This window comes from Hemiscyllium ocellatum, chromosome 23 (genome assembly GCF_020745735.1).
Source record: "Hemiscyllium ocellatum isolate sHemOce1 chromosome 23, sHemOce1.pat.X.cur, whole genome shotgun sequence".
NCBI classification, from domain to species: Eukaryota; Metazoa; Chordata; class Chondrichthyes; order Orectolobiformes; family Hemiscylliidae; genus Hemiscyllium; species Hemiscyllium ocellatum.
The window spans coordinates 17,587,729-17,606,725 of NC_083423.1; the positions used below are offsets into that span (position 1 = coordinate 17,587,729).

Here is an 18,997-nt window from a genome sequence, read left to right on the forward strand (position 1 = left end):
CATAATGGGGACCCTTCAAATCCTCAATGCCACTGCTCCACTGGATAAGATCAGTCATCTCAACACAAATACAAAACAAGTTGTTATGCAAGTACTTACCTATGGAAGGAGATTTGAATGGGTATTTGTCTGGTAGGTCCACTCTAACTTTCCATACACCACCTTCATAGGGAGCTAAACAATCAAGAAAACAAGCAATTCAGTGACAGACAAGAAAGGTGGTACAGCAAAGACTATAAAATGATTCCTCAAAAATCCAGCATTAACAAGTGTAATAGTGGTACAACATGATATCCAGGGATGGTGACCCAGTGGTAATGTTACTGGTCTAGTACCTCTGTCAGACTGGTACTGCAGCAGATAAAACAGTAAAGAGGGGGGAAAAATTTACTTCACCTCATACTCACCCATCTGCCCATTACAGCAATAGGAGGGACCATGTAGAATTCAAATTGCATGCTCTGACATTCACAATAAATGTGATAGACTAAGAACACATCTACCAGCTCAGAAGTGAACACACCATTATACATTGAGAGCTATCACCATCAGCTGAAGAACTTTCAACTGTCATCTTAACTTCATGGGCCAGCATATGCTTCACGATACCAAATTAAATCATCCCTGCTGCAAAGAATTCAAGAAAGCAGACCAACAGGAACACCTGAATGAGTTTCCAATCCTGTGAACCTCCAGCAGGATTACATGCATGCTAAGCAGCAGAACATGATAAACTGCATGTACAGTACAACAATTCCATAACCTATAATCCTGCTACAACCAGTCATGAACAGGAGGGTACAATTAGACAACAGGAAGAGAAGGCTCCACAAATATCCCCAAAAATCAATGAGAAGCTCATCACATCACTACAAAGGCAAGATTGAAGCATTTCTAATCATCCTCAGGCAAAGCCACTAAGTAGGTGATTCACCTCAACCTTCTGGAGCCTCCAGCATAATAGATGTCAATATATTGCAATTCAATTCACTATGTGAAGTGGGGAAATGCCAGAGGACACTAAATATAACAAAAGCCAAGTTCTGACAACATCCTGGCCATAGTACCAAAGAGTTTTGCTTTAGATTTAGCCAAATCACAGTCAGGCTGTTGCAGTACAGTTGCACCCACTTCATAATGAGGAACATTGTCAAAGCATGTTCACAGAAGTCAGATAAATCAAATTCTACTTGTTACCAGCCAAACTACTCATTTATTGAGTCACAAAAGCACTGCAACAACCTGCTCACCTACTGTCATTTTGGGCTCCCCAGCCAGATACTTGGTCCTTGGCTTCGCTACAGTGGATCAAAGGGCTGAACTCACAGCACCTTTGGCAAGTCTTATTCTGATTTTCTGAAGACCATGCTCACCACCAGTCCATTCTGTTCCAAAAACAGAAACATGCTTTAAAATTAAAAGCAACTAATGCTTGATTTGCCTATTCACTCAAAGTGGATTCTCCACACACAAGTAAATTAGATCCCAAACTGCAGAGCTCAATGTATATTCCCTCTGGAAAACTGCTTTCTGAATTGCTATGCCCTTGACACATTCTTGACCTCTCCATTATCCTTACATGAAAAGGATCATTTCTGCAAAGAGACCACAGCCAACTCTCAACAGTTGGCCAAACACTGGCTTGTTTTCTCCACCCCCACCCCCCCAACAAAAAAAATGCTGTAAGTGGAAACTGCTATTTGGAAGTTTTGTTTTAAAATATTAAATAGTTAAACTCCACAGACATTTATAATCTTTGTTAAATCGAACAAGCTGAACAAAATTTGCAGTCTTGTCACAATCAAGATATTGCTTTCCAATTGCAGCCACACAATTTAGGAAAAAATTAGTGTAGCAGGAGTTATATTTTGGTAGTTCAAAGTTTTCATACCTTAAATTGGGCTAACCTCAAACTGCCACATATCTATATAGCAAGACAGAAAACTAAAACCATGCATCCACCAAGCCAATCTGAATTGACCAATTTGTTTTCACACTGATCGTCCTTCCTCCTTTTGGATAGTGTTTGTTCCTCAGATTTATGCAGCCACAGAAATCTTAAATTTTAGTATTGTTAACACATCAAAAGGAAACCATGTAGTCTGTGCTCTTGTTGACTCTCTGCAAGAACTCACACGGCCATACTACCAAGTATACACCCCTGCAATTTTATTATTAATTTTCTAATTATCCTACTCTCTCAGTGAATCTGCCTCAATCACTGTCAGACAGTACATTCTAATTTCTACCTGCTTGGTATGTGAAAAAAAGTTAGTAACTTTGCTTGGTTTAAAACCATTGTTAAAAGAAACAAGTGTCCTCTGATTTTTGATCCTTTCTTACCCATTGGAAGAAGGATGCCCCTATTTAGTCTGTTCACATTCCTCATGGTTTTGAAGATTTATACTTGTATAAGTTGTGGATGCTTTGTCAAGCTGAATGGAAACGACCATTATTCAATTTATGATGATACTGACATATGATTTATGTTTAGGGAGTGGAGGAGGAGAAACTAACTGCAGCCAAATCAATCTATCTTGTCCAAACGCATTCCCAGCATGGATCACTGGATAACAGCCCAGAGTCGTGATTTCATAGAGTCTTCGTTCATAACCCAAGGCACAAAACACATGTGTACTGAGTGTACAGTTCTGGCTAGAATCAGCAAACTCATCATGAACTGGTATTTTTCTAGTGCATGATTCATCAACTTACTGAGAATCAGGAGCTTTCTCACTCAAAGGGAGTACCGAGAAACTGCCTACTTCACTGAGTGTTTGCATGAACAATTTTAACATTAGTTTTCTTGGCTCAAAATGCAATGTCATTATTATAGCATACAGCACAAGAGTTGCAAGCAAATCCATCTGCTTTATACGCAGTCTTTTGTTATCCATGTCTAGATTGTACAAATAGTCAATGCTAGCAACCTACGTACTCTTCTGTTGTCATTCTTACAATTATTTAGATCAGATTCCTGAAGACTGACATCCATGAACTGGCTCTTTACATTTACATGATTAAATGCAGCTCCTCTATTCCTGATCCACAAAAAGGTCACTTCAATTCTATGCTCATTAAGGAATCATGAACTGGGACAAATTCAAGGTTGGATCACTGACTCCTCTCATTCATATCCTTCTTTCTGGAGTTTCTCGGTCAAATTTCAGGGGACTGGAGAGAAGCAACTGAAATTACTAATGATCAGAATAACTACTTTTGGACAACCATGAATAAGTCTGGGAAGAATAGCCAATTGCTCCCCTTTTTTATCCCTTCCTTAATTCAAATTAAAATGAGAAATAAGAACATACCACCTGTGCCAAATTCAGCCTGCAAAATAAAGAGAGTCAGATAAAGCAGTATCTGTACTGCATTTTATAACAACACCCTCTGTTGATGTTATGTGGACAGATTGAAGCTCGAAGACACTTGTGAATTTTCCAGCCAGAAAAAGAGCTATCAAAAAATGTCAGTCACCAGGATGAAAGTACATCAATACAACTTCATATCAAAGCCAAGCCCCAGTACATTAAAGTCTTAACTACTGACCTTGCAAAGTAAAGTGATCAGAAAAAAAAATCAGAACAGGTTGTTCCAAAGTCCAGAACAGTAATTCTTTGTTCAAATGAGATCAAAACTAATCAGAGACCCGTCAGCTCCTCAGTGTAATTAGCCACATTTGATGCATGACTACACAATTATTTGGTTAGCTTCATTCATATGCAGGACAACTGAAAAGTGTTGTTTGCTGGAATGCTCAAAGTTAGTCTTCTGAAAAGCATAATAATCAAACGAAATCGGTGCTGTAGTGGACAGTGAAAAAGAATACCTCAGTACTGGGCCTCTTGCTGAGATATTTGTATCATCAATCGTCACAGATGAGGTGCCGCAAGATTGGAGGTTGGCTAACATGGTGCCACTGTTTAAGAAGGGCGGTAAGGACAAGCCAGGGAATTATAGACCAGTGAAGCCTGATGTCGGTAGTGGGCACATTGTTGGAGGGAATCCTGAGGGTCAGGATGTACATGTATTTGGAAAAGGCAAGGACTGATTAGGGATAGTCAACATGACAGAGTGGGAAATCATGTCTCACAAACTTGATTGAGTTTTTTTGAAGTAACAAAGAGGATTGATGATTGCAGAGCAGTAGATGTGATCTATATGAACTTCACTAAGGCATTCGACAAAGTTCCCCATGGAGACTGGTTAGCAAGGTTAGATCTCACGGAATGCAGGGAGAACTAGCCATTTGGATACAGAACTGGCTCAAAGGTAGAAGACAGAGGGTGGTGGTGGAGGGTTGTGACCAGTGGAGTGCCACAAGGATCGGTGCTGGGTCCACTACTTTTTGTCAGTTACATAAATGATTTGGATGCGAGCATAAGAGGTACAGTTAGTGAGTCTGCAGATGACAACAAAATTGGAGGTGTAGTGGACAGCGAAGAGGGTTACCTCAGATTATAACAGGATCTTGACCAGATGGGCCACTGGGCTGAGAAGTGGCAGATGGAGTTTAATTTAGATAAATGCAAGGTGCTGCATGTTGGGAAAGCAAATCTTAGCAGGACTGATCCACTTAATGATAAAAGGTCCTAGGGAGTACTGCTGAACAAAGAGACCTTGGAGTGCAGGCTCATAACTCCTTGAAAGTAGAGTGGCAGGTAGATAGGATAGTGAAGATAGTGGTATGCTTTCTTTTATCGGTCCGAGTGTTGAGTACAGGAGTTGGGAGGTCATGTTGCAGCTGCACAGGACATTGATTCAGCCACTGTTGGAATATTGTGCGCAATTCTGGTCTCCTTCCTATTGGAAAGATGATGTGAAACTTGAAAGGGTTCAGAAAAGATTTACAAGGATGTTGCCAGGGTTGGAGGATTTGAGTTATAGGGAGAGGCTGAACAGGCTGGGACTGTTGCCCCTGAAACATCGGAGGTTGTGGGGTGACCTTATAGAGGTTTACTAAATCATGAGGGGCATGGATAGAATAAATAGACAAAGTCTTTTCCCTGGAGTCTGGGAGTGCAGAACTAAAGGGCATTGGTTTTAAGGGGAGAGGGGAAAGATATACAAGAGACCCAAGGGGCAACTTTGTCACCCAGAAGGTGGTACGTGTATGGAATGAGCTGCCCGAGGATGTGGTGGAGGCTGATACAATTGCAACATTTTAAAAGGTATCTGGATGAGTATATGAATAGGAAGGGTTTGGAGGGATATAGGCCAGGTGCTGGCAGGTGGGATTAGATTAGGCTGGGATATCTGGTCTGGATGGAAGAATTGGACTGAAGAGTCTGTTTGTATACTGTGCATCTCCATAACTCAATGACTGTAAACAGATTCTAGAAAGCATCACAGCTGAGTCCCACACTACCCTTCCACACAAACCACAATAACATTATCAGCATTTTGGATTTATAAAATGCTGTGGAGAGAAATCAGTAAACGTTTTAGGTTAAGTGGCCCTTTCTCAAAACCAACACAAAACATTAACTGATTTTTCATTACAGATGCTGCCTGACCTGAGCTTTTCCAGCAATTTGTTTTTGTTTCTGATTTACAGAATCTGCAGCTCTTTCCATGTTTAACAAAGAAAGATTGAAAGATGTGCAGGTTAGGTGGATTGGCCATGCTAAAGTGTTCAGGGATGTGTAGGCTAAGTACATTAGTTCAGGGAAATATAGAGTAATAGGGTAGGGGAATGGGTCTGGGTGGGATACTCTGTGGAGGGTCGGTGTGGATTTGCTGGGCTAAGGGCCTGCTTCCACACTGTAGGGATTCTAATTCTAAAAACCTCTATGTAGCATGTACAAAATGAAAGTTTTTCAACCATCGCAGGGATAAAATAAATTTGTTCATATGAAGCAGTATTATTCTTCAGTCTATTAACAAGACTTGCAGATCTATTGACATATTCAAACGAATCAAATTCATAAATTTCCTTTTGCAGATTTCATCTACCCAATGCATTAAAGAGTAATTAGATAATATCTAAAGGCTAAATTAATGTTAAGTAGTTATGAATACTTGAATCTTTCATTCCAAGCCAGATATAAATCTAGTAAAATCAGGAAAGGGCAATGCGGCTTGCCCTAATCTTCCAAAATTCTTGCAGGTGCATTGGCTTAATTTGCTTTCCAGTTATAACCTTGATTTTAACATTATTTTTTCGAAGCAAGATCGGTTCACATTATTTGGATCAGTCAAGAATGTGCTGCAAATTCTAGGATTTTGCATCAAGATAGATGGAAGGCTGACCATAACAGGTCTACTGCACCCAACTTGCATCATATCTTGAAACTTCCTGTGGATGCCAGAGAGAAAAAAAACTGTTGCAGAGGCAGCTAATGACATAATCAACTCCTTTGGTGAATTATTCTTTTTAAAGAAAAAAAAGAGTTACAAACTAACACAAGCACACACGTTAGAAGCAGGAGTGGGTCCCTTGAGCTGCTATCCAATAAGATCATGACTGATCCGCTTACTCTACAATCCTACCTTCCCAAGTAATCTTTCAGATTCTTGCTCATCAAGAATCTAGCTACCTCTGCCTTAAAGAGCTCGTTTAGCTTTTTTGAAATTGTTCTGTTGTTTCACTTGTGCTATTTTCATCCACTTTAATCATACAAGATTTCAGCAAATACTTTGTAAAATCCATCTTTAACAAAACAACAGAAAAATCAAATGCTCAATAGTTACTATTCGATGGTAAGCATGACGAATCTCTCCAGAATGAAGAAAAACAATCAAGTTAAGATTCAACTATTAATCTACACAACAACTAAGGCTTAAAAATGCCCCCTCTCAACTTACAAGTGCATTGGTGTACTGTTGAGGCACAATGAAAACGCTCTCCTGCATTTGTGAATTGTCATCTTGCTGTTTTCCTGCTAATTTCCTCCCACCGCAATTCATCTACCTTTGGAGGGACTTTTCCATGGGTATTAGTCACTGTGCAGGCTTGGGCATCAGTAGCCCTCACTTAACCATATAGTACCAATTACTTGATGACCTGATGAAACATCAGAGCTGAGCCAGGTCCCATTATCGCCTGACATGCACATTATGCAAGTTTTGATAGATAGACTTGAAACAAGAGCCCAGCGTTTTGAACAATTTTTTTCACCCAATTCATGGATGCAAAACAACCCTAGTGAGGTCGCGACATATAGCATGGCTAAAGGAGAACCTCAAGCCCCTACATAATCCATCTGCGAGCTTCACACTGCCTTGGATACTTGGACTCACTGAATATATGAAACCCTAATGAATAGATCAGTCTATTGTTTATTGACTAAAGAGTCCAAGATAAAAATTAAAGGACAGCAACAAAAATTTACTCCAAGAACCAAAAGAAAGAATGTTTAATGAAGCAAAGTCAACAGGGACAAATGCAATAATGTTGAAGCCTATAACGTTCAGAATATAGACAGTTATAAAACAACAGGTGGGCTTGCTTAGCTCAAGACCTACAGTTGTGACACCTTTGTCATTACCTGCAGTAATGGCAGTGTGAAGAGATCTTTTTGTCTTTTAACCAATTTACTTGGAAAATTGCAAGGTTGTAAAAACCCATTTACTTCAGATTTTAAGTTTGCTCACTGAGCTGGAAATTTGTTCTCAGATGTTTCATCACCATGCTAGGTAACAGTGAGCCTCAGTTGAAGTGCTGGTGTTCTGTCCCGCTTTCTACTTGTGTGTCTTGGTCTATTAAGGTGGGTGATATCATTTCCAGTTCTTTTTTCTCAGAGGTTGGCAAATCCAAACAGACCCCATTTACTAACCTCTGAGAAGAACCAGAAATGATATCACCCACCTTAACAGACGAAGACACACAAATAGAAAGTGAACTGAACACTAGGGCTTCAACAGAGGCTCACTGATGTTATCTAGCATGGTGACGAAACATCTGAGAACAAACCTTTCAGCTCAGCAACCAAACTTACAACCTGAACCTCAACCTGAGCTACAAGCCCTAAAAACTGCAAACCATTTACTTCAAATCAGACCAAAACAAACTAACCAAGAGATAATGAATCTTAAGGACTGTTTCAGGGCAGCAATAGAGACAGTACATCATAACGAAGATGCATGAAGCTTAGAAAGGACCTCTGGTTTCAATTTATACAAGAGGTAGTTGCCATTGGGCCCATTCCAAAGAAGGACAGCACAATGGTTAGCACTGCTGCCTCACAGCACCAGGGACCTGGACTTGATTCCACCTTGGTCAACTTTGTGTCGAGTCTATAAGATCACAGTGTCGACAGTGGTTTCCTCGCATAGTCCAAGGCTAGGTGGATTAGCCATGTTTAAAAACTGCCCTACAGTATCCAGGGACATATAGGTAGATTAGTCATCATTAATTCAGGATCATTGATTTAGGGGAGATGAGTGGGACACTCTTAGGAGTTGGGTGCAAACCCATTTGACCAAGCAAAAACCATAAGACAGGAGCGAAAGTAAGGCCATTCGCTCCATTGAGTCCACTCCACCATTTAATCATGGTTGATGGGCATTTCAACTCCACTTACCCACACTCGCCCCATAGCCTTTAATTCCTTGAGAGATCAAAGGATATATCAATCTCTGTCTCGAAGACATTTAACGTCCCATCCTCCACTGCGCCCCATGGCAATGAATTCCACAGACCCACCACTCTGGCTGAAGAAATAGCTCATTTCTATTCTAAATTGAAACCATCTAATTCCACAGCTGTGCCTACAGGTCCTACTCTCCCTGCTTAACGGAAACAAATTCAAGCATCCATCTTTTCTAAGACATGCATTATCTTGTAAGTTTCTATTAGATCTCCCCTCAACCTTCTAAACTCTAATGAATACAATCCCAAGATCCTCATCCATTCATCATATTAGGCCTACCATTCCAGAGACCATCCATATGCATCTCCACTGGAGATGCTCCAGTGTCAGGATGTCCTTCTTGAAATGTGAGGCTCAAAATTGGACAGAGTATTCTAAATGGGGCCTAACTACAGCTTTATAAAGTCTCAGAAGCACACTGCTGGTTTTATATTCCAACTCTTTAAGAGATAAATGACAACATTACATTTGTTTTCTTAACCACGGACTCAACCTTTAGAGAATCCTGGACGAGCACTCCCAGATCCCTTTGTATTGTGGCTTTATGAATTTTCAGTTTAGAAAATAATCCATGCCTGTACTCTTTGTTTTCTCCCCCAAAGTGCAAGAACACGCATTTTATCAGCCACTTCCCGGACCACACTCCTAAACTGTCTAAATCATTCTGCAGCCTCCCCACTTCCTCAGAACTACCTGCCTGTTGGCCTAACTTTGTATCATCAGCGAACTTTGCCAAAATGCTCCCAGTCCCTTCATCCAGATCATTAATAGATAAGGTCAACAGCTGCAGCCCCAACACTGAACCCTGTCAGCAGGTGCCATTCCGAAAAAGAACTTTCTATCCCAACTCTCTGCCTTCTGTCAGCCAGCCAATATTCAATACATGCCAGTAGCATGTAGTGAACACCATGGGCCCTCACCTTGCTGAGCAGCCTTCTGTGAGGCACCTTATCAAATGACCTCTTATGTGCACCATAGGGATTCTCACTGTATGACTCTCTGACTGACAAAATGGCCAAATTAAATGACAGTGAAAGTTTACATAATCGTCAGCAGAGATGAAGCCTCACCAAAGAGACTGCAGGGCAGGCTGAATGCCAAGTTGAATTTTGCGAGGAAGCAGAAGCTTGAATATCACCTAGTTTGACAAATGTGGAATAATCTACAAAGTTGTCAGTCTTGTGGCAAAAAGAAAGCAAAGTAGATAAACCTGTAAATATTGTGTTACAATAATTAGAACTAGGAACTGAGGCAACTTCAGAGTGTAAATTAAAAATTTACCTCCAGAGATGGTAGCCCATGCAGAAGCTTTAGACTTCAGATTCATCGTCTCTTGGTTAGTTTCTTTTTTGATCTGACGTAAATGGGTTTTACAACCTTTCAAATTTCACTGATTTATTTAGACCAATGTAACAGAATCCAAAACAATCCTTTAAAGACTGAAGAAAAAGAATTCTTGGAGCAAATGAGAACTGAATCCAAGCAGATAACTTATTTCTTAATCATATGAATCATTTTAATTTTCATTTAAAAGTGAACTTGTAGTTCTGTTCCTTAAATCAAGATACATTGACTCTTTTTAATATGCTAATGCTTTTTAACAGGATATAAAACCCAAATTTCTTGGGATTATTTATTGTTCTGACAGCCAATTTCTTGGTGATATGCAAAGTAAAATCATTACCACAGGATCATTTTCATACAGCTTTACATTCATCACCAAATCTCATGCAAGATCAGAAAGGGGTCCTGTTTATTTTTCATGCTACTTGCATGAAACAATTAGAAAAAAGTGTGGGGTTTCCCAATGGTGAGCACTACAATTCTCCCTCGTCATACTTTCCTTAAAAGGCAACATAGACTGTATTCGTGCCAGATTCACTGGCAACCCTGTTATTTCACTCAAACAAGAATCAATTACAAAAGTCCAGTGAGTATCGATTGGCACCACAGCTGACTCCCATCCAATCTCTCATCTAGAAAATGAGAACATCCAACATTGTCACAGGGTTAAACAGTCAGAAACAGTAACACTGGCAGATCCTGCTTCTCTATAGTTCAGTAGCCTCAAAATCTAGTGCAATTTCTCACTGTTATGTTGGCTAATCTTTATTAACTTTGTGGAAAGCAAGGTCTGAATGGCTGATCAACTATACATGTCTTGACATTTACCAGAACAAGGCAAGGCAAAGACTTGCCATACATTTAGGATTTGTGTTTTATAGTTAACAGGATTAGGAAATTGGTAGGTAAACCATTAACTACCAACTCCTGACTCAATCTCCATGTTCACCATAAGAGAAGCCTGGACTTGGATTCCCAAGTCACTTTGGACTTCAGATTTCTGAATTTTCTCCCCATTTAGAAAATAATTAGATGGTTAGCACTGCTGCTTCACAGCGCCAGGGATGTGGGTTCAATTCCTGCCTAGGGGGAACTGTGTGTGGAGTTTGCACATTCTCCCAGTATCTGCGTGGGGTTCCTCCGGGTGCTCCAGTTTCCTCCCACAATCTAAAGATGCGCGGGTCAGGTGAATTGGCCATGCCGAATTGCCCATTGTGTTAGGCGCATTAGTCAGAGGGAAATGGGTCTGGGTGGGTTACTCTTCAGAGGGTCGGTGTGGACTTATCGGGCCAAAGGGCCGGTTTCCACGCTGTAGGTAATCTAATCTAATCATTTAGAAAATAGTCCGTACCTCTATTCATCTTACCAAAATGTATAACTTCTCACTTTCCCACACTATTTTTCATCCACCACGTGCTTTCCCATTTTCTGAACCTGTCTGAATCTTTCTGCCATCTCCCTGCCTCTCCACCTAACTTACCAGAATGCATAAAGTGAAAAGTTGTGGTCCCAACACCAACCCTTGTAGAACACGACTAATCACCGGCTTCCATCCTGAGAACGACCCTTTTATCCCCACACGCTGCCTCCTGCCAGACAGCTAATCCTCTATCCATGCTAATACCTCCCTCGAGCACCATCGGCCCTTAACTTGCTCAGCAGCCTCCAATGCACAACTTATTAAAACTGGAAGTTTTGATTGAGAATAGCCAAATTCTCAACTCACTTCATGAGCACTGCAGTGTAAAACAAATCAATGCCTCAATGAATACAAATACACAAATTACAATGCAAAGTTCTCCTTTCCTTCCTCCGGCACATTGCCTAATTTCGGAGTGGTATAACAGTCTGTCTCCTCTGCCTCTCCCTTCACCCAGTAAGATTCAAGGCACTGGTTTCTCTAAACATTGAGAAAGTGAGGACTGCAGATGCTGAAGATCAGAGTAGAGTGTGGTGCTGGAAAAGGACAGCAGTTCAGGCAGCTCCTCAGATGCTGCCTGACCTGCTGCGCTTCTCTAAACATTATCTTGATTTGCTTTTCAAAACAAACCAGTAGATAGCATTACATAGCTACAATAAGCAAAGAGAAGATATTAATGTACTTACTTCCTTGCGGTCCATAAAACTTGACTACAAATTCATTCAATCCACCCAGGATGGTTACTTCATGTTTGCTTTCAATACTGAAAGTAATGTCAAGGAAAATGCCAAAACCAAAACAGAAAACTCTCAGGAACTTGACTACATTAACTAGCACTTCTTTTCTTCAGAAAGTTGATTAATTCCTGGGGTTACAAGCAAAATATTTTTCAAGTCTGAATACTGCAGAACCACTGGGCACCTCAGGTGCAAAGAAAACATGCTCTTCAATGTTGAAAGTTAATTAATTTTGTCCTGAACAATACTTTGTTAAACCAGCATATTATATCCAAACAGCCTTGTTAAAAATCAAACCAAGAATAAAGAATTAAATCATACTACCTGGAATTGACTTCAACATGAGACACAACAAACGTACCATGTCCAGTTGGCCATGCAAAGTCATCTGTAATATCTGGTAATTTCTCCCAAATAAGAAAACTGGCCAGCAAAATAGTCAGCCAACAGGCGGCTATAGGCAGACTCAACAGTCTCACCTTTGATTCAATTTTTGGTGGTGTACTGAATATCAGAGTTGGGAGATTATGTCGAGGCTGTACAGGATAGTGATTCGGCCACTTCTTGAATACAGTGCACAATTCTAATTTCCCTGTTATAGGAAGGACATTACGAAACTTGGAAGGGTTCAGAAAAGATTTGCAAGGATGTTACCAGAATTGGACGGCTTGAGCTAAAAGGGAGAGGCTGAAGAGTTGAGCCTATTTTCTCTGGAGCATCAGAAGCTAAGGTTTATAAAATCTTAAGGGGCATGGATAGAGTGAATAGCTAAGGTTTTTTTTCCTGGGGTGGGGGGTCAAAAACTAGAGGGCATAGGTTTAAGGCGAGGGGGAAAGATTTAAAAGGGATCGAAGGGGCAACATTTTCACGCAGAGGGTGGAGTGTATATGGAATAAGCTGTCAGAGGAAGTGGTGGAGGTTGATAGAATTCCGACATTTAAAAAGCATCTGGATATGTATATGAGTAGGAAGGGTTTAGAGGGATACGGGCCAAATGCTGGCAAATGGGACTAGATTTATTTAGAATATCTGATCTGCATGGATGAGTTGGACCAAGGGCTCTGTTTCCATGGGCTGTACAGCTCTATGATTTGATTTATTGTCATTTGTAACATGAGTCAGTACTTTAAATATCCTAAACTGCGTAAGATTCCTCGGTCTGTCCTGCCCCAATGGCAAGTCAAATTCAAGAAATCACAGCATAATGATACAATGGTGGGAAGGAGTAACTTTAGGAATCCTTAACATTGACTAAGTACATCATAATATCTTCATGACATCAGAGCGTGTGAAGAAACCCTGTGCTGATTAACACAGCTACCCTTCCTCAGCTAATGAATCACTTCTGTATGATCATTCTAAGATGCAATAAGGATAATAAGAGCATAGAACTTGCTTGGTGTGGGTGACCTGAATGCCCTTTAGAAAGGGGATAACTCAGTACTAACAAAGCTGAATGTGTCTTAAAAAATGTAGATATCAGGCTAGGCTTGCAACAGGAAATGAAATATCTACATGACATTTCCATCAAATTATCTGTCACAGATGCATTTGCCCATAACAACAACAACAATAAAAAAATACAGAAACGACCAGTAAGGGACCAATCCTGGTTCTGCTTTATGAGGTGCCAATCTGGTGAGGTTAAAATACCAACTTACATGTATGCTGAATAATTAATGCAATAGACAAAGCTGAACAATCCCATAATCAATGGATCAGATCCAAGTTCTACAATCCTGCTAAATTCAGTCATGAACAATGGTGGTCAATATACAAACTACCCAGACGAAATAGTTCTTTGAACATCCCATCCTCAAAGATGGATTAAGCCCAGTATATCAATGAAGATGACAAGGCTGAAACATCTGTATCTTCAACAGATGTATCTTGTGTATGATCCATCTTAGCCTCCTCCACATGCCCTTAGGATCACAGATACCAATTTTCAGCTGATTCAAATTACCACATAAAGAAATTAGTGGAAGAACTGGATACAGCAAAAGCTATGGACTCTGACCACAGTTCAGCAAGTCCTGAGGATGCGCGTCAGAATTAGACATCTCTAATTGAACTGTTATAGTACAGCTACTATACTGGCACTAGCCTGACAAGGTGAAAAATAGTCAATGCATGTCCTGTCCATTAAACGGACAAATGAAACTTGGTCAATTACTGCCCCATCAACCTATTCTCAAAGCGATGGAATCTGTCCCTAACTCTGCTCTCAAATGGTAGTTACTCAGTACCAATTTGATACCCAGTTTGGGTTTTCGCAAAGGCATTCAGCTTCTTACAGGTTTGGTCCAAACTTGGACAACAAGTGAATTTCAGCAGCAGGAGGCAGCTTGCCCTTGACATCAACTGACTAATTGGTTGAGTTTAAGGTCAGAGATCCCTAGCAAAATTGAAGTCAACAGAAATCAGAGTGAACTGTGTTGAATGAAGAATAGAGTTCAACCAATTACCCTAAATACCTCCACTCCCCTTCCTTCACCTAAAGGAAGAAATCAAAAGTGTGATGGAATACTCCCTGCTTATCTCATCTACATTATTAAAACATTCACTCCATTAGTGCACATTTGTAACTATGTATCACAAAAAAGCTGAAATACAGAAGGTTGCCTCGTTTCCTTTGGAGCATTTCCAAATGCTCAACCTCCAACATCTAGAGGAAGAATGGCAGTAAGCACAAGAGATCACTGCTTGCAAGCTCTCCTTCAAGCCACACAATATCCTGATTAAGTAGTACATTGCTGTTCCTTCCAATAGGACTGGATCAAAAACTAGAAACTCCTTTATCATGACTAGAGGTGCACCTACACTACATGGATGGCAGCAGTTCAACAAGATCACTTATTACTTTCTCAAGAGTAATTAGGGGCCAGCAACATATCCTGGCCTTGCGAGAACACTAATTTTGCATAACAAATTATATATAAAGTCAATAAACAATCTTCTTGCTAAACTGTACCTGCTCACCAACTTAGCCACACAGTCTACGACCAACATTCAGTGTCTTTATTAGCCATGCATTTCAGGTCATTTTTCAACAGCTGGACACACCTCTGGCATCTGGGGAGGACGTGGAAACTTATGCTGCTAACAACAAAATGCTGGAGATCACAGGTCAGACAGCATCCATGGAGAGAGCACAAGCTGACAGAGTCTAGATGAGTGTCAGATACAGATTCCAGCATATGCAGTAAATTTGCTCCTACATTATGGAAAATTACGCAACAGGAGAAAGGTGGGAAGAGAAAGGAAATACAGGAGAAACTGACAATGCAAGATCTGGAGTCTTCTGAATGAACCTGAGGTATGAATTTTCAAAAAAAAGCAGTTTCACAAGGCAGGTAGAGAAACAGCAAGTTGAAAAGATTCGATTTTGAGAGATGACTGAAGGTTCTGCCAACAACGCAGCTGAGGGGAAAGGACATAGAAGAGGGAAAATACATCCTAGTTCTATCTCTGAAAAGTGGAGGTGTCTGTAGCTTAGAACTAGAGAAGAGAAGTGGAGAAGTGGAGAATTGGGGCATGTTAGAGTTTATTAAAAGGTTTTTGAAAATAAAGCACAAAAATGAGAAGTCAATGAAGGTCAGCAGGGACAAGCACAGTCAGCAAGTTCAAAGTTAAACTGAACCATTCAACCTTACCTAGTTTTGAATTTGTTTTGAAACAGTACAGTACTAGCTCACCCTTTATAACCAAGTAAATTTTACAAACTGCCCTGGACAACATTTGCATTGGACTAATCAAATTTAGTGGTAAAAACCATATAAACTAGAGTGTGAATGGCAGATAAGCAGAGGCAAGGTTAAGTAAGGCAATGTTAGATTTGGAAATAGGTAATCTTAGGCAACAGCACAGCTGTGGGGTCAGATGTTCATCGGGGATCGCATGAAGCATCAAGGTTGCTCAGAGTTTGACGTGTTGAGAGAATTGAAAAGAGGGATTGAGTTGGTAGAAGGAAGAGATCTTATGTTTGTGGTTGGTGGTGGAAAAAGGACAGAAAACTTCAGTAGTTATTGGAAAACTAATTTGGGGATAAGCTGGAAACCAGCAAAAAAAATCGTTAAAAATGACAGGTTCTGTGCGTTGACAGTAACACGCCCAGCAACAACAGTAAGCCAAATGAGGTTGCCAATGAGACAATGAGACAATGAGCAACCATTTGAAGGCAATGGAAATTTACTGTTGGCAGATGGTAAAATCAGAATTAAATAAATTGACCACTGTTAAATGACTTTTAAAAAATCATCTAGTTCACTTGTGTTGTTTAGGGCAGGAAGCCTGCCATCCATACCCCCTCTGGTCCACAAGTGACTTCAGATGCATAGCTAGGTAACTACTCTTTAAAACAGCCGAGCAAGCCACTCTGTTGTATCAAAAGCCACAAATTCTCAAGAAAGGAATGAAACCAGACCACCTGGAAACAACAGCATGTGGCAGCCTAGTCAATTACGGGTCCTCTTTATCTATAGTGCAGGAGCCATCACACAGACTAGTCAGGGAACAAGCTGACATCGTTAAGGTATGATGCCATTAAGTTAGACTATATCCCAGATATCAATCACAATCCTTGGGCAGATTCTGTTCCACCAACAGAACAGACACACCACAGCTGGCAGCATAGTGGAATGCAGTCAGGAGTTGTCCAATGAGCTCTCAACATGGACTCAGGACCCCACTAAACCTTAGGACAGCAAGTCAAACATAGGTTAAGAAATCTACTGAATACACCTAACAACCTCCCGATAAGAAATAAATCAGTGGCTGTGTTGAAAGTCATTTTGTGTAAGTACTGAGAGTGGCAAGGGAAGAGAATGTACTCTGGATGGGAGACCTCCATGTCCATCACCAAGAGTAGCTCACCAGCACCACAGGTCATGGGTGGTAGAATGTGTCAATGGCAGGTAGTGAGAGAACCAACAAGATGGAAAAATCTACACGACCTCATCCTCCCCAATCTGACTGTCCCAGATACACCCATTCCTGACAGAGTGAATAAAGGCACACAGTCAATTCAAGGCAACTTCTGAGTCAGGCAGAGGCAGAGTGCGCATATAAGGTAATTTTGTTCGAAGTGGGAATTTAGTGAAGAAGGGAAAAATTGAAGTTTCACTGCAAGTAGGAAAGTGTACAGAGAGGAGGGTTCAAGGGAAGGAAGGAAATGCTTTTTCTCCCCCTGTACTTTTCAGTAAGTTCATTGGTTGGTAAGAATTTATTAGGGGTGGTCTTTAAGTTACTGAATTAGAAAGGACAGGATCAAAGTAATAACCTAAACAGAATAAAGTAAAAGTAAAGTAAAATTAAGCCATGAGTGCAAAGCTAGCTGAACAGGAACGTGTGGTCTGTAATATGTGGAAAGTCATGGGTCCGACTGGTGTTCTAAATGACATGTGCAGGAAGTACTGCCAATTGCAGAAACTTGAGCTTGGGTTTCAGAGTTTGAGAGGACAGAGTCACTGTGACATATCCATAATGTTGACTATTACATGAGTAGCATGTTCAGAAAGGTGATCACACCACAGCTTAAGGGCTCGAACGCAGAAGGGACTGTCAGGTAGTTCAAAAGGAAAAGGGAGGTAGAGCAGGAATCCCCTGTGATCACACTCAAATCAGTTTTATTTTGAAATCTGACAAGGATACTAGTTCCGCAAAGGGTGCAGTCATGTAAGTGTTTGTGACACCATAAGTGGTTTGATTATAAAGCAAAGAGAAAAGGAGGCACAATATTGATAGGTTATTCATTAGTTATGAAAAGCTAAGTTGTTTTTACAACTGTTGAGGTGACTCTCAAGACGTTATGGCGCCTCGCTGGTTAAGGATGTCACAGAGCAACTGCAGGATATTCTTCTGGGTGAGGGTTAACAGCCAGAAGGCATATTCCACACATTGTTACTAATAACTAAGGTAAGGAGGGAGATGTGGTCTGAATCAAAATTTAGGGAACTAGGTAGAAAATTAACAAGGTCTCAAACGCAGTAAGCTCTAGATCTCTCCTAATGCAGGTGCAAATGACTACAGAAGTAGGAAGATACAGCAAATTAGAGCATGAGTAGAAAAACAGTGCACGATGAAGGGCTTTACATTCCGAAACTGTCTCTGGCAATTGAGTATTGCGGACAGTTAGGGACCAAAAAGGGGGCTTACACTTGGTCTTGGGCCATAGCTAAGGTACTAAATTAAAACTTTGTATCTGTCTTTACGATAGGATGGTACCCAGGTCATGGCGACAGAAGGGAGCACTAACACCACTATATGGAAAATAGGGAAGATATGTTGGATAGACTGTTGGTACACAAAGATGACAAGGTACCAGGACAACCGAACAGACCTAAAGATACTCAAGGAATTCGGAGCGGAAACTGCACAGGTATTGGGAATAATTAATCAAAATCTCCCCTGACCTCGGGGGGGGGGGGGGGTGCTAGGAATTGCAAACATCATGCCCTTTTTCAAACTAAAAGCTCACCAATTACAAACCAGTGGGAAAGCTTCTCAAAACAATTATTTGTATTAAAGTTAATATTTATATGAAAAACTAGTTTAAGTCCAGACTCCGGATGAAACAGTGGAAGTATTTCAGGTCTGTCCTCCACATGCAATGTTAACACTCCGTTCTCCCAGCTGGAAAAATAATTTCTTCAATGTTGGACCCACTAGCAGAAGATACTCCCCTCCACAGTGCAAGTCAAAGTTTCCTATTGCAATTCCTACCTGCCACAACTTGAAAATTAAGTTACCACTATGTAGTACGATACAAAGGGGACATCTAAAAAGGAAGACAACAAAGTTGCAGCACAAATCATACAAGACATACTCAAAAAGTGCTCTGCTGAAGCAGCATCTCAATTATTTAATCCAATCTAGTTTGCACACATCAAAGTTTGTTT

General features: G+C 40.6%; 1 protein-coding gene across 1 annotated transcript in view; it reads right to left on the reverse strand.

Moving 5' to 3' along the window:
* ube2h (ubiquitin-conjugating enzyme E2H (UBC8 homolog, yeast)) overlaps window positions 1-18,997 on the reverse strand; it is a 107,929-nt gene that overhangs the window by 45,285 nt on the left and 43,647 nt on the right. The window contains exons 2-3 of the mRNA XM_060842725.1: window positions 12,048-12,124; window positions 100-174 (exon numbers count right to left, since the gene is read on the reverse strand). Coding sequence (XP_060698708.1) covers window positions 100-174; window positions 12,048-12,124 — 152 coding nt within the window. The remainder of the gene's footprint in view (window positions 1-99; window positions 175-12,047; window positions 12,125-18,997) is intronic.